This window comes from Scyliorhinus torazame, chromosome 12, assembly GCF_047496885.1.
Source record: "Scyliorhinus torazame isolate Kashiwa2021f chromosome 12, sScyTor2.1, whole genome shotgun sequence".
Classification (NCBI taxonomy): domain Eukaryota; kingdom Metazoa; phylum Chordata; class Chondrichthyes; order Carcharhiniformes; family Scyliorhinidae; genus Scyliorhinus; species Scyliorhinus torazame.
In genome coordinates this window covers 223,351,933-223,379,198 of record NC_092718.1, presented here as the reverse complement: position 1 = coordinate 223,379,198, position 27,266 = coordinate 223,351,933, and the positions used below count along the sequence as shown (strand labels likewise).

At 54.5% G+C, this 27,266-nt stretch overlaps 1 protein-coding gene and 1 long non-coding RNA gene across 2 annotated transcripts in view; one reads left to right on the top strand and one right to left on the bottom strand.

Annotated features, from left to right (window-relative positions):
* LOC140387026 (uncharacterized) overlaps positions 1–27,266 on the top strand; it is a 117,627-nt gene that overhangs the window by 45,856 nt on the left and 44,505 nt on the right. The window lies entirely within an intron of this gene.
* lrrc75a (leucine rich repeat containing 75A) overlaps positions 16,124–27,266 on the bottom strand; it is an 83,017-nt gene continuing 71,874 nt past the window's right edge. Inside the window, exon 4 of the mRNA XM_072470001.1 lies at positions 16,124–17,056. Coding sequence (XP_072326102.1) covers positions 16,462–17,056 — 595 coding nt within the window. The 3' untranslated portion in view covers positions 16,124–16,461. The remainder of the gene's footprint in view (positions 17,057–27,266) is intronic.

The following is a 27,266-nucleotide window of genomic DNA, read 5'->3' as shown; positions in this document are numbered from 1 at the left end:
CAACAAGTAATGCTTACACAATAATCCTACTATCTATATAGAAACCTACCACTAGGGGTGGTTCCAGGGGATTGAAGAGTGGCGAATGTCGTGCCCCTGTTCAAAAAAGGGACTAGGGATAACCCTGGGAATTACAGGCCAGTTAGTCTTACTTCGGTGGTAGGCAAAGTAATGGAAAGGGTACTGAAGGATAGGATTTCTGAGCATCTGGAAAGACACTGCTTGATTAGGGATAGTCAGCACGGATTTGTGAGGGGTAGGTCTTGCCTTACAAATCTTATTGAATTCTTTGAGGAGGTGACCAAGCATGTGGATGAAGGTAAAGCAGTGGATGTAGTGTACATGGATTTTAGTAAGGCATTTGATAAGGTTCCCCATGGTAGGCTTCTGCAGAAAGTAAGGAGGCATGGGATAGTGGGAAATTTGGCCAGTTGGATAACGAACTGGCTAACCGATAGAAGTCAGAGAGTGGTGGTGGATGGCAAATATTCAGCCTGGATCCCAGTTACCAGTGGCGTACCGCAGGGATCAGTTCTGGGTCCTCTGCTGTTTGTGATTTTCATTAATGACTTGGATGAGGGAGTTGAAGGGTGGGTCAGTAAATTTGCAGACGATACGAAGATTGGTGGAGTTGTGGATAGTATGGAGGGCTGTTGTCGGCTGCAAAGAGACATAGATAGGATGCAGAGCTGGGCTGAGAAGTGGCAGATGGAGTTTAACCCTGAAAAGTGTGAGGTTGTCCATTTTGGAAGAACAAATATGAATGCGGAATACAGGGTTAACGGTAGAGTTCTTGGCAATGTGGAGGAGCAGAGAGATCTTGGGGTCTATGTTCATACATCTTTGAAAGTTGCCACTCAAGTGGATAGAGCTGTGAAGAAGGCCTATGGTGTGCTCGCGTTCATTAACAGAGGGATTGAATTTAAGAGCCGTGAGGTGATGATGCAGCTGTACAAAACTTTGGTAAGGCCGAATTTGGAGTACTGTGTACAGTTCTGGTCACCTCATTTTAGGAAGGATGTGGAAGATTTGGAAAAGGTGCAAAGAAGATTTACCAGGATGTTACCTGGAATGGAGAGTAGGTCTTACGAGGAAAGGTTGAGGGTGCTAGGCCTTTTCTCATTAGAACGGAGAAGGATGAGGGGCGACTTGACAGAGGTTTATAAGATGATCAGGGGAATAGATAGAGTAGACAGTCAGAGACTTTTTCCCCGGGTGGAACAAACCATTACAAGGGGACATAAATTTAAGGTGAAAGGTGGAAGATATAGGAGGGATATCAGAGGTAGGTTCTTTACCCAGAGAGTAGTGGGGGCATGGAATGCACTGCCTGTGGAAGTAGTTGAGTCGGAAACATTAGGGACCTTCAAGCAGCTATTGGATAGGTACATGGATTACGGTAAAATGATATAGTGTAGATTTATTTGTTCTTAAGGGCAGCACGGTAGCATTGTGGCTAGCACAATTGCTTCACAGCTCCAGGGTCCCAGGTTTGATTCCGGCTTGGGTCACTGTCTGTGCGGAGTCTGCACGTCCTCCCCGTGTCTGCTTGGGTTTCCTCTGGGTGCTCCGGTTTCCTCCCACAGTCCAAAGATGTGCAGGGTAGGTGGATTGGCCATGATAAATTGCCCTTAGTGTCCAAAATTGCCCTTGGTGTTGGGTGGAGGTGTTGAGTTTGGGTAGGGTGCTCTTTCCAAGAGCCGGTGCAGACTCAGGGGGCCGAATGGCCTCCTTCTGCACTGTAAATTCAATGATAATCTATGATTAATCTAGGACAAAGGTTCGGCACAACATCGTGGGCCGAAGGGCCTATTCTGTGCTGTATTTTCTATGTTCTATGTACTACTGGCCAATACTTAACTTTAGGAGGGCCCACCAGGTCAGGGAAACGAATGGCTTATCGAATCGGATCTGGCCCGCGGGATTCAAAAAGGCTGATACAGGTCGATGGCTAGGAGTCTTTATCGGGTATCACTCACTGTGTAACTGTACAGAGTCACTGTTTATTCAGGGTGAGGATCACTCACTGTGTCACTGTACAGAGTCACTGTTGATTCAGCAGGATGAGGCTCACTCACTGTGTAACTGTACAGAATCACTGTTCATTCAGCAGGGTGAGGATCACTCACTGTGTAACTGTACAGAGTCACTGTTTATTCAGCAGGGTGAGAATCACTCACTGTGTAACTGTACAGAGTCACTGTTTATTCAGCAGGGTGAGAATCACTCACTGTGTAACTATACAGAGTCACTGTTTATTCAGCAGGGTGAGGATCACTCACTGTGTAACTGTACAGAGTCACTGTTTATTCAGGGTGAGAATCACTCACTGTAACTGTACAGAGTCACAATTTATTCTGGATAATGTTCACTCACTGTGTAACTGTACAGAGTCACTGTTTATTCAAGGTGAGGATCACTCACTGTGTAACTGTACAGAGTCACAATTTATTCTGGATAATGTTCACTCACTGTGTAACTGTACAGAGTCACTGTTTATTCAAGGTGAGGATCACTCACTGTGTAACTGTACAGAGTCACTGTTTATTCAGGGTGAGAATCACTCACTGTGTAACTGTACAGAGTCACTGTTTATTCAGCAGGGTGAGAATCACTCACTGTGTAACTGTACAGAGTCACTGTTTATTCAGCAGGGTGAGGATCACTCACTGTGTAACTGTACAGAGTCACTGTTTATTCAGGATGAGAATCACTCACTGTAACTGTACAGAGTCACAATTTATTCTGGATAATGTTCACTCACTGTGTAACTGTACAGAGTCACTGTTTATTCAGGATGAGGATCACTCACTGTGTAACTGTACAGAGTCACTGTTTATTCAGGGTGAGGATCACTCACTGTGTAACTGTACAGAGTCACTGTTTATTCAGGGTGAGGATCACTCACTGTGTAACTGTACAGAGTCACTGTTTATTCAGCAGGGTGAGGATCACTCACTGTGTAACTGTACAGAGTCACTGTTTATTCAGGGTGAGAATCACTCACTGTAACTGTACAGAGTCACAATTTATTCTGGATAATGTTCACTCACTGTGTAACTGTACAGAGTCACTGTTTATTCAAGGTGAGGATCACTCACTGTGTAACTGTACAGAGTCACAATTTATTCTGGATAATGTTCACTCACTGTGTAACTGTACAGAGTCACTGTTTATTCAAGGTGAGGATCACTCACTGTGTAACTGTACAGAGTCACTGTTTATTCAGGGTGAGAATCACTCACTGTGTAACTGTACAGAGTCACTGTTTATTCAGCAGGGTGAGAATCACTCACTGTGTAACTGTACAGAGTCACTGTTTATTCAGCAGGGTGAGGATCACTCACTGTGTAACTGTATAGAGTCACTGTTTATTCAGGGTGAGAATCACTCACTGTAACTGTACAGAGTCACAATTTATTCTGGATAATGTTCACTCACTGTGTAACTGTACAGAGTCACTGTTTATTCAGGATGAGGATCACTCACTGTGTAACTGTACAGAGTCACTGTTTATTCAGGGTGAGGATCACTCACTGTGTAACTGTACAGAGTCACTGTTTATTGAGCCTGTCTCTGTGGTGTCGTCTCATTGGCACTTCAGATGGATGGATACAATTCTGCTGAAAACTCCAGCTTGATGATTTATAACCTCTTTGGGCTGAAATACAAAAGATAACGTCAGGACTCTTCAATAATTCCAGTCACTGCTACACATAAAAATGACTAAGCTAGTGTGCGTCAGTCAGACACACCGTACAGTTGAAATTTAATTGACCTCGCATTTTCCAAGGAGATGAGATGTACTTAACTTCCGTCTGAGTAATGCAGTTCTGTTGGTTGTGATGCCCTCGTCCAGGGTTTTTCGTGGTACATGTCGCGGGCTGCAGGTGGGTCGCGGGCAGTTGTCAGAGAGGTTGTGGAGCTGAGGGTCACGATGTCCCCGACAGACTGAAACAGCTTTGCAATGGGCATTAGCTCTGGGGGGCCCCTGGGTCAGCAATACATTAATGTACGCTAGGTGTAATTAAAGAGCTGTCATTTCTTTTGATGGATTTGGGGAACTCATTGAAGGATTAGGCTTTGGAGACCAAGCAGAGGCAAGTGCAATGAGGAGCAGCAGCCCTCTCAAAGGCCCAAGGATCATCCAGGAACTCATGAATGACCCTGGAGGACGGGTCATTTTAATACCAGCCCTCCCTTGCAGTACCAGTGGTGGGTGAGTGGGGTAGAGGGATAGGGGTTGGTAATAATAATCCACACTCAAGACTTATCACGGCCCCAATTTTTAATTGAAATTCAAATCCCCGCACGACAGTAAAGTATTGTAATATTTTCCAGTAGTCTGCTTCTCAAGTTCCCTCCTACTGTCTGATTCAGCTGCACTTGGAAAAGAAAATGGGCTGAAGCAGCTTTGCCTATGATGCTGACCATCAGCAGACGCCTATCCACAGGTTCTTACACAGAAACATCAAAGCTGCATAAAATAGTAATTACTTCCAGCTCAGGAAATGCAGCAGCACAGCTTGAGGAGGTCGGAGCTACACATTACTCACAGGTTTACTGCTACTTTCACACGCGGCCTTCACTGACATTGAAATTCATTCCTGCCAAACTCCTTCCACTTTACTCAAGGACGTAGCCACTGAGGCAGACAGCAGGTCAAAGTATCCCGAGAGCTCAAAACACAACTGCAGCCTCCTCATAAGGAGAGCAGAAAGGCACCACAATCTCTTGACAAGAGCATAGGCAAGTCAAGAATCCTCTAACTGCCCGGATACACATGAATTTATATAGCACCTCCCATGTCCTCAGGATGTACCAAAACACTTTTAAACTCACAGCTGAAATGTAGAAAACACTGCAATCTGCCCATTGCAAGATCCTGTCAACAGCAATGATGGCCAGATGCTCTGTTTATGTGATATTAGGGTTGAGGGAGGTCTTGTGGTGTTGCGGGGAGCATCACTATCTCTGGGCCTGACACTCCGGGTTCAAGTCCCACTTCAGGACTTGATGGACATGGAAGGTGCGTTCATCATGTGGCCAATCAGGTCAACTTTCAGCCTGGAAATCCTCCCAAAGTTCCTAATGACAGATGGAAAGAGCGGGAGAGCATTTACTACACAAGGCAATGGCAAACCATGGTCCAATATAATGGGCGTCTATGCCTTCTTGCGGTATGGTACCAGGAGGTGGAAGGTTAGGTGGATTGGCCATGCCAAATTGCCCCTTAATTGGGAAAAATTAATTGGGTAAAGTCGTGATAGTTCCAGATGACCAGAGACTGCTTTCCCCTTTGAGGGAGAGAGCTGACTGGTGGTGATTTAACCTGAGGGTCACCACACCTCAGGCGAGGTGCAAGGTTGAGAAGGCGGGGCCTTCATGAATAACCTCAGCTGTTCCAGGAATCGAACCCGCGCTGCTGGCTTTGCTCCACATCACAAACCAGCTGTCCAGCCCACTCTGCTAAACCGGCTACCATAAGTAGATTTAGGAATTTAGAAAGTCCATAACAAACTATACCAAAAGACAGATCTGTCCTTACTTGACAATTGCATACAAGCGATCTCCGAGATCAGACATTGACAGATACTGGAGTTTCACTCAGGATCAGGGGCGTCATTCTCCGACACCCCAGAGGGTCGGAGAATGGCCGTTGGCCGCCGTGAATCCCGGCCCCGCCGGTTGCCGAAGTCTCCGAAGGGAGAAAAGTCGGCGGGGCGTTAATGGCGCCGCTGCCGCGGAGAATGTCACGGGTCTGCGCAAGGCAGCCGATTTTCGGCCTGCCGATATTCTCCCTTCCGGATGGGCCGAAGTCCCGTCGACGTGATGACCGTTCACGTCGACGTGAATCAAACCTCCTTTTCATCGGCGTGACCCGGTGCTCCAGGCTCACGCCGACCAGCGTGGAGGTGAGTGACGGCCTGGGGGGTTGGCTCTGGGCAGGAAATGGCGTGGCTGCAGTGATTGCGTGAGGAGAGGTGTGTCTCGGGTTGTGTGTGTGTGTGTGCGGCGGGGGGGGGGGGGGGGGGGTGGTTAGAGTAGGCTGGGCTCCGGGGGAGTGCCGGGAGGGGGTCCGTGCCGGGGTGGAGGTTGGGGGTTGTCCGTGCTGGGGTGGAGGTTGGGGGTTGGGGGGGGTCCGTGCTGGGGTGGAGGTTGGGGGTTGGGGGGGGTCCGTGCTGGGGTGGAGGTTGGGGGGGGTCCGTGCTGGGGTGGAGGTTGGGGGTTGGGGGGGGTCTGTGCTGGGGTGGAGGTTGGGGAGGGGATCCGTGCTGGGGTGGAGGTTGGGGGGGGGTCCGTGCTGGGGTGGAGGTTAGGGGTTGGGGGGTTCCGTGCTGGGGTGGAGGTTGGGGGTTGGGGGGGGTCCGTGCTGGGGTGGAGGTTGGGGGTTGGGGGGGGTCCGTGCTGGGGTGGAGGTTGGGGGGGGGTCCATGCTAGGGTGGAGGTTGGGGGTTGGGGGGGGTCCGTGCTGGGGTGGAGGTTGGGGAGGGGGTCCGTGCCGGGGTGGGGGTTGGGGGGGGTCCGTGCTGGGGTGGAGGTTGGGGGGGGGGTCCATGCTAGGGTGGAGGTTGGGGGTTTGGGGGGTTCCGTGCTGGGGTGGAGGTTGGGGAGGGGGTCCGTGCCGGGGTGGAGGTTGGGGGGGGGTCCGTGCTGGGGTGGAGGTTGGGGGGGGGTCCGTGCTGGGGTGGAGGTTGGGGGGGGGTCCGTGCCGTGCCGGGGTGGAGGTTGGGGGGGGGGGTCCGTGCTGGGGTGGAGGTTGGGGGGGGGGGGTCCGTGCTGTGGTGGAGGTTGGGGGGGGTCCGTGTTGGAATGGAGGTTGGGAGGGGGTCCGTGCCGTGCCGGGGTGGAGGTTGGGGGGGGGTCCATGCTGAGGAGGAGGTTGGGGGGGGTTCCGTGCTGGGGTGGAGGTTGGGGGGGGGTCCGTGCCGTGCCGGGGTGGAGGTTGGGGGGGGGGTCCGTGCTGGGGTGGAGGTTGGGGGGGGTCCATGCTGGGGTGGAGGTTGGGGGGTGTCCGTGCTGGGGTGGAGGTTGGGAGGGGGTCCGTGCCTTGCCGGGGTGGAGGTTGGGGGTTGGGGGGGGGGGGGGTCCGTGCTGAGGTGGAGGTTGGGGGGTGGGTCCGTGCCGAGGAGGGGGATGGGAGGGCAAGTGAGTTGGTCCACCTGGCCAGGTGCCAGCCTCCAACAGTTGGACCCATGCGGTCCATGCCACCTGGCTGGGGGGAGGAGGGGATATGGGCAATGATGACATGTCGTCGTTCCCCTCCCCCCCACCAGGCCGTCATGTTTTCAGATCATCCAGCGATGTTGGCTGCCGTGGTGGCAGCCGCTCATGTCTATGTTGCCCTAGATGAGGAGGAGGAGGAGGAGGAGGAGGAGCGTGCCAGAGAGGCGGCGCAGGCCGCCGCAGAGGGGCAGGCGGCAGCCGCCCAGGCTGGAGGGACACCTGACCGACAGGACGAGGAGGGGGAGGAGGACGTCGCGGCCCCACGGCAACGGAGGCACCCGAGGGCGCCCCATGTGTACCGGCCCCGGCAGTCATACCAGGACCTCACGGACCGGGAATGCAGGAGGAGACTCCGGATGAGCCGGGAAACCATGGCACACATCTGCCACCTGCTGGCACACCTGTCACCGCGTGGCACTGGCGGGGGACACCCTCTCCCCGTGTCCGTCAAGGTTACGGTGTCCCTGAACTTTTATGCAACGGGGTCATTCCAGGCACCGAGTGGGGACCTGTCCGGCATATCGCAGACATCGGTGCACCGGTGCATCCGGGCAGTGACAGATGCCCTATATGCCATGGCACACCACTACATCCGCTTCCCCGTGGACCGGGCCAGCCAAGATGCCCGGGCCGTGGGCTTCTCTGCCGTTGCCGGGTTCCCCATGGTCCAGGGCGCGATCGATGTGATGCACGTCGCCGTGCGGCCACCTGCAGATAACAGGGCCGTGTTCACTAATAGGAAGGGGACCTATTCGATGAACGTACAGGTGGTCTGCGACCACCGCATGATGATCCTGCACGTCTGCGCCCGTCACCCAGGCAGTGTACACGACTCATTCGTGTTGTCGCGGTCATCCATCCCCGGCATGTACGAGGGACGCCATCCCCGGCTGAGGGGCTGGTTGCTGGGCGACAGGGGCTATCCATTGCGATCGTGGCTGATGACGCCTATACGGAGGCCACGCAATGAGGCGGAGAACCGCTACAATGATGCCCATGTAGCGACAAGGGGAGTGATCGAGAGGTGCTTTGGCGTGCTGAAGATGCGTTTCAGGTGCCTGGACCTCTCTGGGGGCGCCCTCCAGTATCGGTCAGATAGGGTCGGCCGCATCATTGTGGTGTGCTGCGTCCTGCACAACATAGCCCAGCAGAGGGGCGATGTGCCGCAGGCAGAGGAGGGCGGAGTGGAGGAGCAGCAGGAAGAGGCCCAGTCCTCCCCAGACGAGGGGGATGGGGGCAATGGTCAGGGCAGACGGGGTAGACACAGGCGGGTGGCTGTCCACCGTTACCGGCTGGCCCAGCGGGCACGGGACAGACTGATAGACGCCCGCTTCACTGACTAGATGGGCGTGGGAATCGGGTAGTATGGCCACAGACCGCACACCATGGCAACAGCCTACCACCCACACCCCCCCACCCATCCACCCACCCAGCACCCTCACCCCCCTCCCCAACCCCACCCACCCCACCCGCATGCACACACCCCCCCCCCCCATTGCCGATCCACCTGCGGCACAACGGGCCGGGCTCACACAGTTGCGGGTGGACGCGTGTCTATCGCAGGCCATGGAGGATGATGACAACCCGCCCTGCGATGAGCTCCTGGCTCTACATCATTGGACTATGTCTGACCCATGGCCACAGTACCACCATCCACCCGGACCATCCCTGCATGCGGCTGTGACACTGCAGCGCACGGTCCCGTCCTCTGCCCGGGGGATGTTGATGGCGGCCCAGGGGGAAGGGGGCAGACTCACCTGGGGCTGAGGTCAGACCACCCCTCACACACACACTTGCGCTCAACGTACATGACACCCCCGCACACTTTGGACAGAGCACAAAGGCAGCTTCTGTAGGTGTAACATTGACTTTAATAACCAAAGGAGTTCATGCACGTGCCCTAGCCCCTAAAACTCATCTGTGCCCTGCACCCGTGCCAACTTACTCAGTGTCTAATTGTTTGGCCTTACGGGCCCTTTGACTACATCTACGTGGTTCCCCAGACGGTACAGCAGAACTGGAGGTGGACTCCTGTGATTCCTGCCCTCTGACACTGGATCCCTTTGGCGGCCGTTTCCTGGGGCGTCCTGGCCTAGATGGGCCAGGCTGCGGCCCGGGCGACTGGGATGGCGAGCTGCCAGCCTGTCCTGCCCGTTGCCCACCCGATGCACCTGGGACGGAAGGGGGGGAGTCCGAGGTGTCGCGGTGTACCGGGACCTCCCCTACAGAAGGAGCCGGGACGGACCACACCACCTCCTCCTCCCTCGGGGTGCCCGATGGCCCCCAGGCCTCTACATGGGTGGGGGATGCGAACGGACTGGCCATCCGACGCCCCCCCGACATCTGGCGCTGCCAGTCCTGGAGGCCCATGCTGGTATCGACAGGGGTCTGCAGGTTTGCAGCCATGGAGCCCAGGGTGTTGGCAAACCCTGTCTGTGACAGTGCGACGCCGGCTCGCACATGGCCACTGGCGCCGATGCCCTCAGCGATGGCCTGCAGAGACTGGGCCATGGCCTGCTGAGACTGGGCCATGGCCTGCTGAGACTGGGCCATGGCCTGCAGAGACTGGGCTATGGCGTTGAGCGCCTCTGCCATCTGGCGCTGGCACTGGCTCATGGCCTCCTGTGAGAGGGCAGCCATTTCCTGGGCCACAGACGCCACGTGCACGGAAGGCCCCAGGCCTCGCAAACCGTTCCCCATGTCTGACAGCGTCGCACCCATTGCCTCCACCGCGGACGCCACCCGTGCGGTGTCAGCCTGGGTGGCACGCATGACCGGCACCACTCCCAGCTCCTGGACGCGGGTGGACTCCTCCACCTGCGACCACAGCCGCCCGTCACCCTCTTCGCTCGTCTCCGGGTCGGTGGTTGCATCGGATCTATGTGTGGGTGTGGTAACTGCAGGAACCCGGGATCCATCTGGGCGGCAGATGTTCGCTTGGGCTGGGCTGCCTTCCGACCGCCCGGTCCCTCTGCTGCTCCTACCTCCACCTGCTGTACCGGGACGGCTGTGTTGTGCGCACCAGTGAGTGTACCAGACGCCTCATCACTAAAGTGCCCAACCGTGGTGAGTGTTTCTGCGATGGTGGAGGGTGTTGGTGACAGCAGTGGCGTTGTGTCGTGCTCTTCGTCCCACTCTGAGTCCATGGCACTTTGGGGTGGGGGTTCGTCTCCTCCCATCCACTCTGACTCACTGTCCGGTATTTCGTCTTCCTGGGTAGTGCTGTCCCGGGTAGGGGTGCCCTGGGTAGTGCTGTCCCGGGTAGGGGTGTCCTGGGTAGTGGTGTCCTGGGTAGTGGTGTCCTGGGTAGTGGTGTCCTGGGTAGTGATGTCCTGGCTCGGATGTGACGGGGGCCTGTGGCTGCCCCCCTCATCGCTGGGTGGTCGCTCCCCGCACGTGACGGGGGTGTCGTCTCCCTGTTGCTCCAGGTCTCTCCGTCTCCCGTGGTGTGCGAGGGGCATCCTGCGGGTGTCGCATGCTGGAGGGTGCGGGTCTCTCCGTCTCCCGTGGTCTCCGAGGGGCATCCTGCGGGCGTCGCATGCTGGAGGGTGCGGGTCTCTCCGTCTCCCGTGGTCTCCGAGGGGCATCCTGCGGGCGTCGCATGCTGGAGGGTCCGGGTCTCTCCGTCTCCTGTGGTCTCCGAGGGGCATCCTGCGGGCGTCGCATGCTGGAGGGTGCGGGTCTCTCCGTCTCCTGTGGTCTCCGAGGGGCATCCTGCGGGCGTCGCATGCTGGAGGGTGCGGGTCTCTCCGTCTCCTGTGGTCTCCGAGGGGCATCCTGCGGGCGGTCTGCATCTGCGGGGATGGGTGCCTGGACGTTTGGTCCTGCGATACACAATGAAGCATGCATGGTTAGACATCAGGCAGTGATCAGGTGATACGGGGGAGGGGGATATAGGGGAGGGGGGATATGGGGACGGGCTGTCGGTGGCTCACTCGCTAGTACGCCCCCGACCTCTGCATCAGCAACCTCCCGGTCCTCAGGTCCGCCAGCCAGTTCCAGGGCCCTTTCCTCGTGTACAGTCAGTGGCCTCTCATCAGCGGGCCCTCCTCCAGTCCTCACATGCTCCCTATTGTTGTGTGCGCGCTTCTCCTGTGGGGGGGGGGGGGGCAGGGGTAAAAGGCAACAGTGTTAGGCAAGTATATGAATGCACGCCATCGGTTGCGCGTGCATTGCAGAGGTTAAGATTAGGGCTGGATTCACTTGGGGATATGGGGGAGGGGGGATATGGGGGAGATATGGGGGGGGGTATATGGGGGAGGGGGGATATAGGGAATATGGGGGAGGGGGGATATGGGGGAGGGGGTGATATGGGGGAGGGGGGATATGGGGGAGGGGGATATGGGGGAGGGGGGATATGAGGGGGGATATGGGGGAGGGGGGATATGGGTGAGGGGGGATATGGGGGAGGGGGGATATGGGGAGGGGGGATATGGGGGAGGGGGGATATGGGGGAGGGGGATATGGGGGAGGGGGGATATGGGGGAGGGGGGATATGGGGGAGGGGGATATGGGGGAGGGGGGATATGGGGAGGGGGGATATGGGGGAGGGGGGATATGGGGGAGGGGGGATATGGGGGAGGGGGGATATGGGGGAGAGGGGATATGGGGGAGGCGGGATATGGGGGAGGCGGGATATGGGGGAGGCTCACCCTGCCTGCCCTGACGAGGTCGTTCACCTTCTTGTGGCACTGGGTGCCTGTCCGTGGTGTCAGGGCCACAGCGGTGACGGCCTCTGCCACTTCCCTCCACAGACGCCGGCTGTGGCGTGGGGCAACTCTGCGGCCGTGCCCGGGATACAGGGCGTCCCTCCTCTGCTCCACCGCGTCCAGGAGCGCCTCCACATCGCGTGACTCGAACCTCGGGGCTGAGCGACGGCCAGCCATCCAGTCGGGTGTTGCGGTCGGGTGGGGGGGGAGCAGCGTGGCCTTATGAGCCGTCACGCCGTGCAGCGCGTATGACGCTGCACGGCGTGAACCACTGCGCAAGCGCGGATCCCGTTACGTCGCTGCTAGCCCATTTCGGGCCGGAGACTATCGACCCATTTTTCCGACGTGACGCAAGTCGGATTTGCGCCGTTTTTTGCGCCGATCGGCGGACTTTCCACCGATAACGGAGAATTTCGCCCCAGATTCCTTTAGTTATTATCAATGTATCGTCCGATACAAAATTACCGGCATATTTAAAACCATGGATTGTATTTCAGGAAGCATTGACACATTTCATTTTATCTATTTTATTTCAGCTACAGTGACATTAGCAGGAATAAAAATATTCTGTTTCATAAAAGGTACAAGCAGATTTCAGGAAATCGATCAACAGAACAGGATGGAACATGAGACAGCCGATCAGACCACTATCCCTCTCACTCTCTGTGAATCCCATCTCCTTTTAGGGTCCTGTTCAATGTCACTCCATCCCTCAGGTGGATGTAAAAGATATTACGGCTGCTAATTCAAAGATGAATTGAGCAGGAGAATTCTCCTGGTGTCCTGGCCAATATTTTTCCCTCAACCAACATCATTAAAATAGATCATCTGGTCATTTGTCACAGTGCTGTGTGTGGCATCTTGCTGTGCACAAATTGGCTGCTGCGTTTCCTATGTTAGAACTGCAGCTACTCTTCAGAAGGATTTGATTGGCTGTAGAGTGCTTTGGGATATTCGGAAGCTGTGAAAGGTTCTATATAAATTCAGGTCTTTCTTTCACTAATAAACCTCTTAAAATTGCAGAAAACTTCCATTTAGATGCTGAGACTATGATCAGATTCTGTGCTCCATTGGAGTTAACGTGTCTCAAATATTACTTCAGAGCTTCACCTCCAACAGGGTTGGTATTGCACATTTGCTGTGCATCGAACAGTGCTGAGAAATCATGTCACGGGTTAGATACAGAGTAAAGCTCCCTCTACACTGTCCCCATCAAACACTCCCAGGACAGGTAGAGCACGGGGTTAGATACAGAGTAAAGCTCCCTCTACACTGTCCCCATCAAACACTCCCAGGACAGGTACATCAGGGGGTTAGATACAGAGTAAAGCTCCCTCTACACTGTCCCCATCAAACACTCCCAGGACAGGTACAGCACGGGGTTAGATACAGAGTAAAGCTCCCTCTACACTGTCCCCATCAAACACTCCCAGGACAGGTACAGCACGGGGTTAGATACAGAGTAAAGCTCCCTCTACACTGTCCCCATCAAACTCTCCCAGGACAGGTACAGCACGGGGTTAGATACAGAGTAAAGCTCCCTCTACACTGTCCCCATCAAACACTCCCAGGACAGGTACAGCACGGGGTTAGATACAGAGTAAAGCTCCCTCTACACTGTCCCCATCAAACACTCCCAGAACAGGTACAGCACGGGGTTAGATACAGAGTAAAGCTCCCTCTACACTGTCCCCATCAAACACTCCCAGGACAGGTACAGCACGGGGTTAGATACAGAGTAAAGCTCCCTCTACACTGTCCCCATCAAACACTCCCAGGACAGGTACAGCATGGGGTTAGATACAGAGTAAAGCTCCCTCTACACTGTCCCCATCAAACACTCCCAGGACAGGTACAGCACGGGGTTAGATACAGAGTAAAGCTCCCTCTACACTGTCCCCATCAAACACTCCCAGGACAGGTACAGCACGGGGTTAGATACAGAGTAAAGCTCCCTCTACACTGTCCCCATCAAACACTCCCAGGACAGGTATAGCACGGGGTTAGATACAGAGTAAAGCTCACTCTCCAGGGATTTGTTCACCTCAATGAAATGCATTTTGTTTGGAAGAAAGGGAGTTCTATGGATTTGAGGATCAAACTCTAATTGGTTTCAGCAGTATTGCAGCAATGAGAAAATGAGAATGAATCGCAAGAGTTGAGCTCGAGGTCAAATTATCAACACCTTGCATTTATGTAGCACCTTTAAACTAATAACACATCCCAAAGCACTTCCTAGCAGGATAATTGGACAAGAGAACTGACACTTCCAAAGACAGGTGATTAAACCTTGCTCAAAGGTTTCAAGGAGTGTCTTAATGAAGGAGAAAGGTCGAGAGGTGGAGAGTTTTTTTGAGGGAATTCCTGTGCTTAGGGCACCAATGTGGTTCACCAGGCATGTGGGCGTTGGGTGAGCAGAACTTGGTGCAAGTTAGTTCACGGGCTGCAGAGATGCAGAGGGTCTGTGAAAGGCCGGGAGTAGATTTGGGAGTCCAGCCAGGAGTGTGTTGGAATCACCGAGTTCGAGGAAAGAAAAACACAAACGAGGATTTCAGCAGCAGAGCAGCTGATGCGGGGCAGTGCCAGGCGATGGGATGCAGGGCAGTGCCAGGCGATGGGATGCGGGGCAGTGCCAGGCGATTGGATGCAGGTGATAATAGTAATTGGTATGCAGGTGACCTTAGTAATAGCCTGAATATGTGATCGGAAGCTCATCTCGGGATAAAATGGGACACCGAGGTTGCAACTGGATTGCCTCAATCACAAATTTCTGGATGGTAGAGGGATCAGTAGCGAGGGATGAAATTCTGGAGTCAGAACTGAAGATAATGGCTTCAGTAGGGCAGCACGGCAGCACAGTGGTTAGCACTGTTGCTTCACAGAGCCAGGGTCCCAGGTTTGATTCCCCGGCTGGGCCACTGTCTGTGCGGAGTCTGCACGTTCTCCCCGTGTCTGCGTGGGTTTCCTCCGGGTGCTCCGGTTTCCTCCCACAAGTCCCGGAAGACATGCTGTTAGGTGAATTGGACATTCTGAATTCTCCCTCTGTGTACCCGAACAGGCGCCGGAATGTGGCAACTAGGGGATTTTCACAGTAATTTCATTGCAGAGTTAATGGAAGCCTACTTGTGACAATAAAGATTATTATATTTATATTCCCTGTATTTAATTGGAGGAAGTTTCTGCTCATCTGGTACTGGGTGTTAGATAAGTTTTGGATAATTCTGCAGCACTGAGGGGTTGAGTGAGGTGTTGCTGAGGTAGAGCTGGGTGTATTCAGCGTCAGTGTGAAAAGTAACACTGCTTTTGGACGTCTGAGGGGCAGAGTGTAGATGGGATATAGGAGGGGCCAATGGTAGATCCTGGGGAGGGGCGACACCAAAGGTAACGGTGTGGCAGCCATTGCGAGTGATTCTCTGACTATGATTCGATAGGTAAGAATGGAACCAGGTGAGGGCAACCCACCCGCCGCTGGACAATGGCGGAGAGGTGTAGGAGGAGGTGGGTGTGGTCAAGCTGTATGACAGTTGGGGAAAGACGAGGACGGAAAGTTTACCTTTGCCACGATCACATGTCATTTGTGACTTCGATAAGAGCTGTGTCAGTCCCGAGAGGGTGGAAACCTGATTGGATGGGGTGAAATGTGGAACTGTGGGAAAGATGGGGACATCCCTTCTCTGCCTGAGGAGCGGAAACCATTTCATATAATTAACCATCAGTAACACAAAAGAACATTTCTTCCCATTAAGACGTCTTTACCGATGAAGCAGGCGTTCTGTGGTGTAAGTGCCAATTTTGTTGAAGGCTTCAAGAGGGATACATATGTGTTGTGACACCTGTCTGTGTGGACAGGAATTTGGGATAAAAGAGTAACAAATGAAGCAAAAGAAGGACACTAGGCAGGAGAGGATTACCATGGTACTGGGCGAGAGATTTGTCCAACACGTCTTTCCTTTTCTGATATTGCAACTTATTATTGGCAGCAAGAATTGGGAGCCGGCAACTGGCCTCAATGGCCTGGTGCAGGACGGGAACACGAGTCAGGATTCCTGATGCTGTTCACCCAGACTCTCCCCAGAGCCTGACTGCCTCCCCGAGTGACTGAGACTCACCATTTCAAGGGTCAGGACAAAGGGCTGGGGGGCCACTGAGCGTCCCTTCCCCTCATTACCCTACAACGCCCCCCCCCCCGGCCCCCCCCACGAGTCCCCTTGGTTGATTCTGTCCCAGTGACAGTACATTCAGTCTCAGAGTTATACAGAAAATGATGGAAAGGAAGACAAGTGTTGTTTAAAAGAAACGTGAAATATGCAAGTCTCCAATCGAAGAGCAGTCATTGGGTGACAGAGCCTTTCCAAGCACATTGGTTCCGCCATGGGTTCATAAACCTGATCAATGCTTCTCCTTTTTGACACTTCCCCCCCCCCCCCCCCCCCTCATCTGGCAGTTAAGTGCTTCAGGGTGTTCCTTGCCTGGTGCATTTTGCCAATCCTGCCAATGAAACTGTCCCAGTTACACACTGCTCATGTCAGGTCTGGTTGGCCAGTGAGTCATCCACAGGTTCGACAGCCTCTTCAACCTCCAAACCCTCACACACCGTGGTTGTACTGGAGTGGGGATGAAGCTGAGGCATCACATCCTGTGTTAACCCCATTCTGTCACCTGGGCTCTCACATGGGTCAGCCTCAAGGTCACTGCACTGACCCTCCCCGAACTCCAAGATGGTGGGCAGGTTCCCGAGCTTGGGACTTCGCCTCCGCAGGTTGACAAGGAAGGGTTGAGGCAACGAGTAGATATCGACATTGTTACCCAGGTCGATCCAGGTGATGCTGGGGAACTTCTCTAGATCCTTCAGCATTTCTGTTAGCTCCCTCAGTATGCTCCTGGTCAGCTTGTTCCCATTCAAGGACAGAGTGTTGAGATGCGGGAGGGAGCTGAGGGTTGGTAGCAGGTGCAGGAAACAATCGTCCGTCAGTTCAGTGAAGCACAGTTCCACACTGCTGATCAGTTCTTGATTCTGGTGCAAGTACACATCCACTCGCTCAATATCCTTGGACGTCAGGGCAATTCCAGATAAATCCATGGTCTCATTTGTCGGGCTCCCAGACAGGGCTGCTTTCAGACTGGAAGGAAAATAAATGATTGACAATCAGAAAATAGGAGTTGATCAGGGAAACCTGCAAATATCTAGACTGATGGATGACATGAAGACTATTGGGAAAATATTGGGCTATGTACCACAAAAACATCAGCACAAGTCCCCTCATTAATCTCCTCGCACAGTCCCAAGGTGCTTCACAGGAGAGTGGATAAAAAGCAATACTGACCCCCAGAAGCAGACACCACAAAACTATCCCCGAAACACAAGTGCACAGTCCAAATCACTACCTCAACCCCTAAACTCCATTCACTGGAACCCTTGGCATTCAAACAAAGAACAGCGCAGCACAGGAACAGACCCTTCAGCCCTCCAAGCCTGCGCCGACCATTTTCTTTCTTTTTTTTTAAATTTAGAGTACTCAATTATTTTTTCCAATGAAGGGGCAATTTATCCTAGCCAATCCACCTAACCTGCGCATTTTGGGTTGTGGGGTGAGACCCACGCAGACACGGGGAGAATGTGCAAACTCCACACGGACAGTGACCCAGGGCCGGGATTTGAACCCGGGTCCTCAGCGCCGTAGGCAGCAGTGCTAACCACTGCGTCACGGTGTTGACCCTAGCCTGCGCCGATCATGATGCCTGTCTAAACTAAAACCTTCTGCACTTCCGGGGTCCGTATCCCTCTATTACCGTCCTATTCATCCTAGGCTGACCCAGTGAGTGCCCTGGGGTTTACACAGGATGCGGTGCCTCAGCTTCACCCCCATTCCAATGCAATGTGTATGTAATGCTGGTTATTCCCTGCAATAGGGGCTGGTTTAGCACAAGGCTAAATCGCTGGCTTTAAAAGCAGACCAAGGCAGGCCAGCAGCATGGTTCAATTCCCGTACCAGCCTCCCCGAACAGGCGCCGGAATGTGGCAACTAGGGGCTTTTCACAGTGACTTCACAAGCCTACTTGTGACAATAAGTGATTTTCATTCATTTCAATATTAGGCAGAAGAAACTAAAATCAGGCATCAAAGGGTTTATTAGATGGGCCAGTAAGCGAAGAGTAACTAGTTACTGCCGGTGATGGCATTATGTCCTGTTCTCCTTCGCTCTTTTTTATTTCATTATTTTCCTGAGACACTGATTAATTCGACAGGGTGGGGTTGTGGTGCAATTGATCAACTAGTTTCCCAAGATGAGAATTGGTTCACGGTAGCACAGTGGTTAGCACTGTTGTTTCACAGCACCAGGGTCCTAGGTTCGATTCCCGGCTTGGGTCACTGTCTGTGCGGAGTCTGCACGTTCTCCCCGTGACTGCGTGGGTTTCCTCCGGGTGCTCCGGTTTCCTCCTACAAGTCCCGAAAGACGTGCTGTTAGGTGAATTGGACATTCTGAATTCTCCCTCTGTGTACCCGAACAGGCGCCGGAATGTGGCGACTAGGGGCTTTTCACAGTAACTTCATTGCAGTGTTAATCTAAGCCTACTTGTGACAATAAAGATTATGATAAAAGGCTGTTCCAGTGTTCCTCAATGGATTTGTTCTTTAGTGTTTTGGGGTGAAAGTGTGTATTTATGTCACTTAAACATGGCCTCACTCACAAATTCAAACCCTAGACACCAACAGCTCCGATTGGAATGTTTCCCTGCGGGAATATATCCTGGGATTGGACAGTTAATGTGGATGAAAACAATTGCTCCTCAGTTGAAGCTATTTAAAGATGATGATCCGGAGCTGACAGCTGGAGAGGAAGCAATTGGTCATTCAGGGGGCAGGGATCAGTGACACAGTGAATCAGCACTCTGCAGCTACACTGACAACTGCAAGTCTGGCCCATCTCTCAGTTGATTATCTTCTCTCCCAGAACTGCCCACAAAGAAGATATTACCACAGTGTCTCACACGGTGAAGAAAATGATGTGTTGATTGTAATGTTCTTGTCAGATGGCCTCATTTATATTATACGAACACTGGTAGCTAAAGATATAAACAATTTCCTAACATTAACTGTGGGTCAACTATCTACAAAACAACAGATGAATAACATTATGATCGTACACAAGCAACCTCTCTCTTCCAGCTCTCCAGTCAGTCTGAGTTCACCTGACTCTAACATTCACTTATATACTAATGAGACTCCTAGTGGTCAGTCGGTGACTGACAACACAACCATGATAACACCACATTGATGTCACAGCACAAAAGGTGCAGATCACCTAATGACAAGAAGCCTTTGGGGGCCATCAGTCTCCCTCCTTCCACAGCCTCCCAAATCCTAGCCGAACTTGGAGTTTATTCACGAACTATCAACTGTGACTCAGCAAGTAGTACGGTCACTTGTTAGCCAGAAGGTGATGAATTCAAGCCCACCCCAAAGAGTTGAGCACATATCTAGGCCTACACTACCAGTCCCAGGGCTAATGGGAGCGCTGCAATGTTAGAGACATTCTTCACATAAGACATTAAACTGACACTCTGCCTACTTTTGCAGCTGAATGCAAAAGTCCCAATGGAAATTTTCAAAGAGCTGTGGAATCTTCCTGGGGCCAAAATGTATTCTCAGCCAACAATAGATTACCTGGGCATTATCACACTGCTGCTAAGGGGCAGCACTGTAGCATAGTGGTTAGCACTGCTGTCTCATGTCACCGAGGTCCCAGGTTCGATCCCGGCTCTGGGTCACTGTCCGTGTGGAGTTTACACATTCTCCCCGTGTCTGCGTGGGTTTCGCCTCCACAACCCAAAGATGTGCAGGGTAGGTGGATTGGCCGCGCTAAATTGCTTGTGGGATCTTACTGTGCACAAATTGGTTGCCATGTTTGCTACATTATAACAGTGATTATACTTCAAAAAGTGCTCTTTAAAATTAATTTACAGGGTGTGGGATTCACTGGCTGGCCAGCATTTATTGCCCATCCGTCGAGAAGGTGGGGGTGAGCTGCCTTCTTGAGCCGCTACAGTCCATGAAGTGTAGGTACACCCACTGTGCTATTAGGGAAGAAGTTGCAGGATGTTGCCGCAGCGACAGTGAAGGAACGGGGATATAATTCCAAGTCAGGGTGTTGAGTGACTTGGAGGGGAACCTCCAGGTGGTGGGGTTCCCAGGTATCTGCTGCTCTTATCGTTCTAGATCAGGGTTTTACAAGGTGAGGGTTGTAACTTGCAGGTGGGTCGCGGGTAGCTTTCTTTGGGGGGGGGGGGGGGGGGGGGGGGGGGGGGATTGCGGAGATATCAGTCGCACCATTCCCCTGATGGTTCTAACCACGGGAGAAGCGCCCAATGGCTTCTTCTGTCTTTTACATTGAGAATGGCAATGGCTGCTTACCTGCTGCCTTTTGAATGAAAATAAATATGGGGCAGGAATCTCCGATCCCCCCGCCGGGTCGGAGAATCGCCGGGGGGGGGGGGCATGGATCACGCCCCGCCGCTCCGACGCCGGCTGCCGAATTCTCCGGCGCCGGTTCTTTGGCGGGGTGGAGATCGCGCCGTGCCGGTCGGGGGCCGTTGGCAGAGCTGCTTCCATTTTCCAGCTGCTAGCAAGAAGACTGTGAAGATAGATCGCTTTCTTAAAAGTGACGGACGACCGTAGACTGGCACCTACTGGACAGGATCTAATACTATCTCTAATTTCTATCTCTAATTTTTATTGGTACATCGATGACTGTTTCAGTGCCACTTCATGGGCGAAATTCTCCACCAACGGCGTGATGTCCAACGGGCATCGCGCCGGCCCAAAGGTGCGGAATGCTCCACATCTTTGGGGGCCGAGCCCCAACATTGAGGGGCTAGGCCGACGCCGGAGGGATTTCCGCCCCGCCAGCTGGCGGAAATGGCGTTTCTTGCCCCGCCAGCTGGCGCGGAAATGCGGCGCATGCGCGGGAGCGTCAGTGGCCGCTGGCAGTTTCCCGGCGCATGCGCGGGAGCGTCAGCGGGCGCCGACAGTTTCCCCGCGCATGCGCAGTGGGGAGTCTCTTCCGCCTCCGCCATGGTGGAGGTCGTGGCGGAGGCGGAAGGGAAAGAGTTCCCCCACGGCACAGGCCCGCCCGCGGATCGGTGGGCCCCGATCGCGGGCCAGGCCTCCGTGGGGGCACCCCCCGGGGTCATATCGCCCCGCGCCCCCCCCCCCCCCCAGGACCCCAGAGCCCGCCCACGCCGCCTGGTCCCGCCGGTAAATACCAGGTTTGATTTACGCCGGCGGGACAGGCAATTTCTGGGCGGGACTTCGGCCCATCCGGGCCGGAGAATTGAGCGGGGGTCCCGCCAACCGGCACTTCGGCAGGGGCGGGATTCACGGCGGCCAATGGCCATTCTCCGACCCGGCGGGGGGTCGGAGAATGACGCCCCATGTTCCCGGCTGGACCTGGAAAAATGCAGCAATTTCACTTCCACTCTCATTCCTCGAACACCTTCGCATGGTCCATTTCTCACACTTGCCTTCATTGACCTCGATCTCCATTTCTGGGGATGTCCACTAGTATCCATTACAAACCCACTGACTCCCACAGCTACCTCGACTCCAGCTCTTCACACTCCACACTCCATCCCATTCTCCCAGTCCCTTCCCCATCGTATCTGTTCCGATGATGCCACTTTCCAAAACAGTGCTGCCGACATGTCTTCCTTAATCGTGGCATCCCACTCACTGTGGTCGACAACACTCTCAACTGTGTCTGACCCATCTCCCGTATTTCTTCTCTCACCCCTTCCCCTTCCCTCCCCACAACCAGGGGCGGGATTCTCCGTAATCGGCGCGATGTCCGCCGACCGACGCCAAAAACGGCGCGAATCAGTCCGGCACCGCGCCGCCCCAAAGGTGCGGAATTCTCCGCATCTTGAGGGACCGAGCCCTTACCTTGAGGGGCTAGGCCCGCGCCGGACTGATTTCTGCCCCCGCCAGCTGGCGGGAAAGGCCTTTGGTGCCCCGCCAGCCGGCGCGGGGAAATGACTTTGTGGCGCGGGCCAGGCCACCGTGGGGGCACCCCCCAGGGCCAGATCGCCCCGCGCCCCCCCAGGATCCCGGAGCCCGCCCACGCCACCGTGTCCCACTGTCCCAAAGGTGGTTCAATCCACGTCGGCTGGCGTGGCTTGACAGTGGCGGGGCTTCGGCCCATCGCGGACCGGAGAATCGCCGGGGGATTCCCGCCGACTGGCGCGGCGCGATTCCCGCCCCCGCCGAATCTCCGGTGGCGGAGACACAGCGGGGGCGGGATTCACGCCGGCCCCCGGCGATTCTCCGACCCAGTGGGGGGGTCGGAGAATCGCGCCCAGGGTCCCCCTTATCCTCAATTTTCACCCCATCGGCCTCCGTATTCAAAGTACCACCCTCCGCCAGATTCAGCATGATGCCACCACCAAACACATCTTCCCCTCACTCCCCCCGTCAGCATTCCGCAGGGACCGTTCCCTCCGGGATACCCTGGTCCACTCCTCCATCACCCCCAATACCTCACCCTCTTCCTGCGGCACCTCCCATGCAATCGCAGAAGGTTTCACACCTGCCCCTTTACCTCCTCCCTACTCCCCATCTCAGGCCCTAAACACGCTTTCCAAGTGAGGCAGCGCTTCACGGGCACCTCCTTCAATCTGCTCTATTGCATTCGCTGCTCCCAGTGCCGCCTACTCTACATTGGAGAGACTAACCGCAGACTGGGTGACCGCTTTGCAGAACACCCCCCGGCCCGTCCGCAAGCAGGACCCAGACCTTCCTGTCGCTGCCATTTTAACTCACCGCCCGGCTCTCACGCCCACATGTCCGTCCTTGGCCTGCTGCAGTGTTCCAGTGAAGCCCGGCGCAAACTGGAGGAACAGCACCTCATCTTCCGATTAGGCACGTTACAGCCTTCCGGATTTAACATTGAGCCCAACAACTTCAGCCTGTGGACTCTCTCCTCCACCTTCAGTCCGGTTTTATTTCTATCCATTTATCTTCATTCCTTCCATTGATCTGTTTTTCCCTCACCATTGTCCCCCCTGCCCCCATCGCACCCCACTTGGCCCATCTGTCCCCTGTTCCGGGCAGCACGGTAGCATTGTGGATAGCACAATTGCTTCACAGCTCCAGGGTCCCAGGTTCGATTCCGGCTTGGGTCACTGTCTGTGCGGAGTCTGCACATCCTCCCCGTGTGTGCGTGGGTTTCCTCCGGGTGCTCCGGTTTCCTCCCACAGTCCAAAGATGTGCAGGTTAGGTGGATTGGCCATGATAAATTGCGCTTAGTGTCCAAAATTGCCCTTAGTGTTGGGTGGGGTTACTGGGCTATGGGGATAGGGTGGAGGTGTTGACCTTTGGTAGGGTGCTCTTTCCAAGAGCCGGTGCAGACTCGATGGGCTGAATGGCCTCCTTCTGCACTGTAAATTCTATGATTCTATGTTCCAAGTTGCCTTTGACACACTGCTTACCACTGTTCTGCCATTAACACATTCTGATCTCTCAATGTGCCACCATCAGCACCCTTCTTAGTCATTGGGGGGGATTCTCTACTCTGGGACTCCCGGAATGCATTCCACGATGGGATGGAAAATCAGACATTGTTGGAAATTGGGATTGGCGCCGATTCGAACGCGATGTTTCGACCTCCCTGCTGGCAGCCTGAACGAGGTCCATGATGCGCGCTGGCGAGGAAATGTAAATAAATGAAAATACGTCTTAATGACCCAAAGCGGGCCCTCTGCTCCAGCCTCCCATGATTCTCCATTCCCCCCAGCCAAGAATCACTTGGGTGCGGATCACTTGCGGTTTTTACCAGCATAGTCCTGACATGGTAGACCATGCGGTAAGCCAACGGGGTCCCTCTGGCCCACCACGAAGTCCACCATGCCAGGGCCACGCTGACGGAGACCATCCGAGTCCACCCAAGGGCCCCCCATCCCAACATTGCACTGCCTGCCCACGTCTCCTCTACCTGACACCCTTCACTCCCCCACAGGGGAGACCCCCCACAGGGACCCCTGTAATAGGAAGACCCTGTAACAGAGAGACCCCCACAGGTATGTCTGTAATAGGGAGACCCCACCACAGGGACTCTTTAACAAAAGAACAAAGAACAAAGAAATGTACAGCACAGGAACAGGCCCTTCGGCCCTCCAAGCCCGTGCCAACCATGCTGCCCGACTAAACTACAATCTTCTACACTTCCTGGGTCCGTATCCTTCTATTCCCATCCTATTCATATATTTGTCAAGATGCCCCTTAAATGTCCCTATCGTCCCTGCTTCCACCACCTCCTCCGGTAGCGAGTTCCAGGCACCCACTACCCTCTGCGTAAAAAACTTGCCTCGTACATCTACTCTAAACCTTGCCCCTCTCACCTTAAACCTATGCCCCCTAGTAATTGACCCCTCTACCCTGGGGAAAAGCCTCTGACTATCCACTCTGTCTATGCCCCTCATAATTTTGTAGACCTCTATCAGGTCGCCCCTCAACCTCCTTCGTTCCAGTGAGAACAAACCGAGTTTATTCAACCGCTCCTCATAGCTAGGAGGACCCCACAGGGACCTCTGTAATAGGAAGATCTCCCCATCTAAAGGAACCCGGAGGGGGTTGGGGGGTCAACCTATTTCAGGGATCCCTGATGGGGATCCCCCTGTTACAGGGGTCCCTGTGGGGAGTCCCCCATCACAGGGGTCCCGGTAGGGGTATTGAACGCGCACTGTTGGCCTCGCTCTGCACAATGAACCAGCTGTCCAGCCAACTGAGCTAAACGGGCCCCTGTTTGCGGTTGGGGTACAGAATGGTACAAACGACATAGGTTAAAAAAAAAGGGATGAGGTCCTAAAAGCAGAATACAGGGAGTTTGGACCTGTCTCCCCCTAACGTTCCTCTCCTTCCTGATGCTGCCCCCACACACAGGCCTTGTGCTGATGTTGGGACAAGATACAAGTCAGTCCTCAACCTGTCCAGCACACATTGCCACCTCACCGCAACCCTCATACGCACAACAACCACCCTGTTTCAGGAAATGCTGAATTAACCAGTAGTTAACAGCACAGATAGCATTGAGAGAATAATCCAGGACGAGAGGAGATACCGGCTCCGTCAGACCCTTTGAGAGAGCTTTGAAATGAATCCCACTGCTCTGCCCTGGAAATGTCTACTTTTCACATTTTTATGCAATTCTCTTTTGAAAGTTCCGAAACAACAGGAGATAAATTTGATTTCACAACTGTCTGTGAGTCATTCATTTCACACCTCATTATTCAAAAATAAATCTCTCCTCTTCCCTGTTACACTTCAGAGGCCTCAGTTTGGCTCATTAGCCACATGTTAACCCTCTCTGCCAGGCACCTTGGAAATGCTTTGCAATTCGCTCAGTGTATTGGCAAATGGAACAATTTGAAACGGGAACAGAGAGGCCTCAGGCAGTATGTACATAAACCCTTAAAGTGGCAGGACAAACATTAAAAAACATACAGAATCCTGGGCTTTATAAAAAGACGCAAACAGTACAACAGGAAATTACACTGAACCTTTTTACACAGCAAACTGTTGCGATCTACCAGGCACCGACCCAAAGGGCAGTCAGGCAGATGCAATAATAACTTTCTAAAGAGAATTGGTTAAATAATTGGAGGACAAATATGTGAGGACCAAGTGCAATGAGAAAGAGAATGTGACGGGCTAGTACAATACGATGGGTCAAATGGTCTCCTCTTGTGTTCTAAAACTCTGCGGTTCGATTAGATTTGTGTTGACACCACCTTCAGTTCAGATAGCTTCACAAGCCCGTCTCCCACCCTGTACCCCCCAGACCCCGAGACCCTCTCCCACTCTGTACCCCCAGAAACTGAGCCCCTCTCCCACCCTGCACCCCCCCAGACCCTGAGACCCTCTCCCACCCTGTACCCCCAGAAACTGAGCCCCTCTCCCACCCTGTACCCCCAGACCCCGAGACCCTCTCCCACCCTGTACCCCCAGAAACTGAGCCCCTCTCCCACCCTGTACCCCCAGACCCCGAGACCCTCTCCCACCCTGTACCCTCAGACCCTGAGACCCTTTCCCACTCTGTACCCCCAGACCCCGAGACCCTCTCCCACCCTGCACCCCCCCAGACCCCGAGACCCTCTCCCACCCTGTACCCCCAGAAACTGAGCCCCTCTCCCACCCTGTACCCCCAGAAACTGAGCCCCTCTCCCACCCTGTACCCCCAGAAACTGAGACCCTCTCCCACCCTGTACCCCCAGACCCTGAGATCCTCTCCAACTCTGTACCCCCAGACCCTGAGATCCTCTCTCACCCTGTACCCCCAGAAACTGAGACCCTCTCCCACCCTGTACCCCCAGACCCTGAGACCCTCTCCCACCCTGTACCTCCAGACCCTCTCTCACCCTGTACCCCCAGAAACTGAGACCCTCTCCCACCCTGCACCCCCAGAAACTGAGACCCTCTCCCACCCTGTACCCCCAGAAACTGAGCCCCTCTCTCACCCTGTACCCCCAGACTCCGAGACCCTCTCCCACCCTGCACCCCCAGAAACTGAGACCCTCTCCCACCCTGCACCCCCAGACCCCGAGACCCTCTCCAACTCTGTACCCCCAGAAACTGAGATCCTCTCTCACCCTGTACCCTCAGAAACTGAGACCCTCTCCCACCCTGTACCCCCAGAAACTGAGACCCTCTCCCACCCTGTACCCTCAGACCCTGAGACCCTTTCCCACCCTGTACCCTCAGACCCTGAGACCCTCTCCAACTCTGCACCCCCAGACCCCGAGACCCTCTCCAACTCTGTACCCCCAGACCCCGAGACCCTCTCCCACCCTGTGCCCTCAGACCCCGAGACCCTCTCCAACTCTGCACCCCCAGACCCCGAGACCCTCTCCAACTCTGTACCCCCAGACCCCGAGACCCTCTCCCACCCTGTACCCTCAGACCCTGAGACCCTTTCCCACCCTGTACCCTCAGACCCTGAGACCCTCTCCAACTCTGCACCCCCAGACCCCGAGACCCTCTCCAACTCTGCACCCCCAGACCCCGAGACCCTCTCCCACCCTGTACCCCCAGAGCCTGAGTCCCTCTCCCACCCTGCACCCCCCCAGACCCTGAGATTCTCTCCCACCCTGTACCCCGAGACCCTCTCCCACCCTGTACCCCCAGACTCCGAGACCCTCTCCCACCCTGTACCCCCAGACTCCGAGACCCTCTCCCACCCTGCACCCCCAGAAACTGAGACCCTCTCTCACCCTGTACCCCCAGACCCCGGGACCCTCTCCCACCCTGTACCCCCAGACCCCGAGACCCTCTCCCACCCT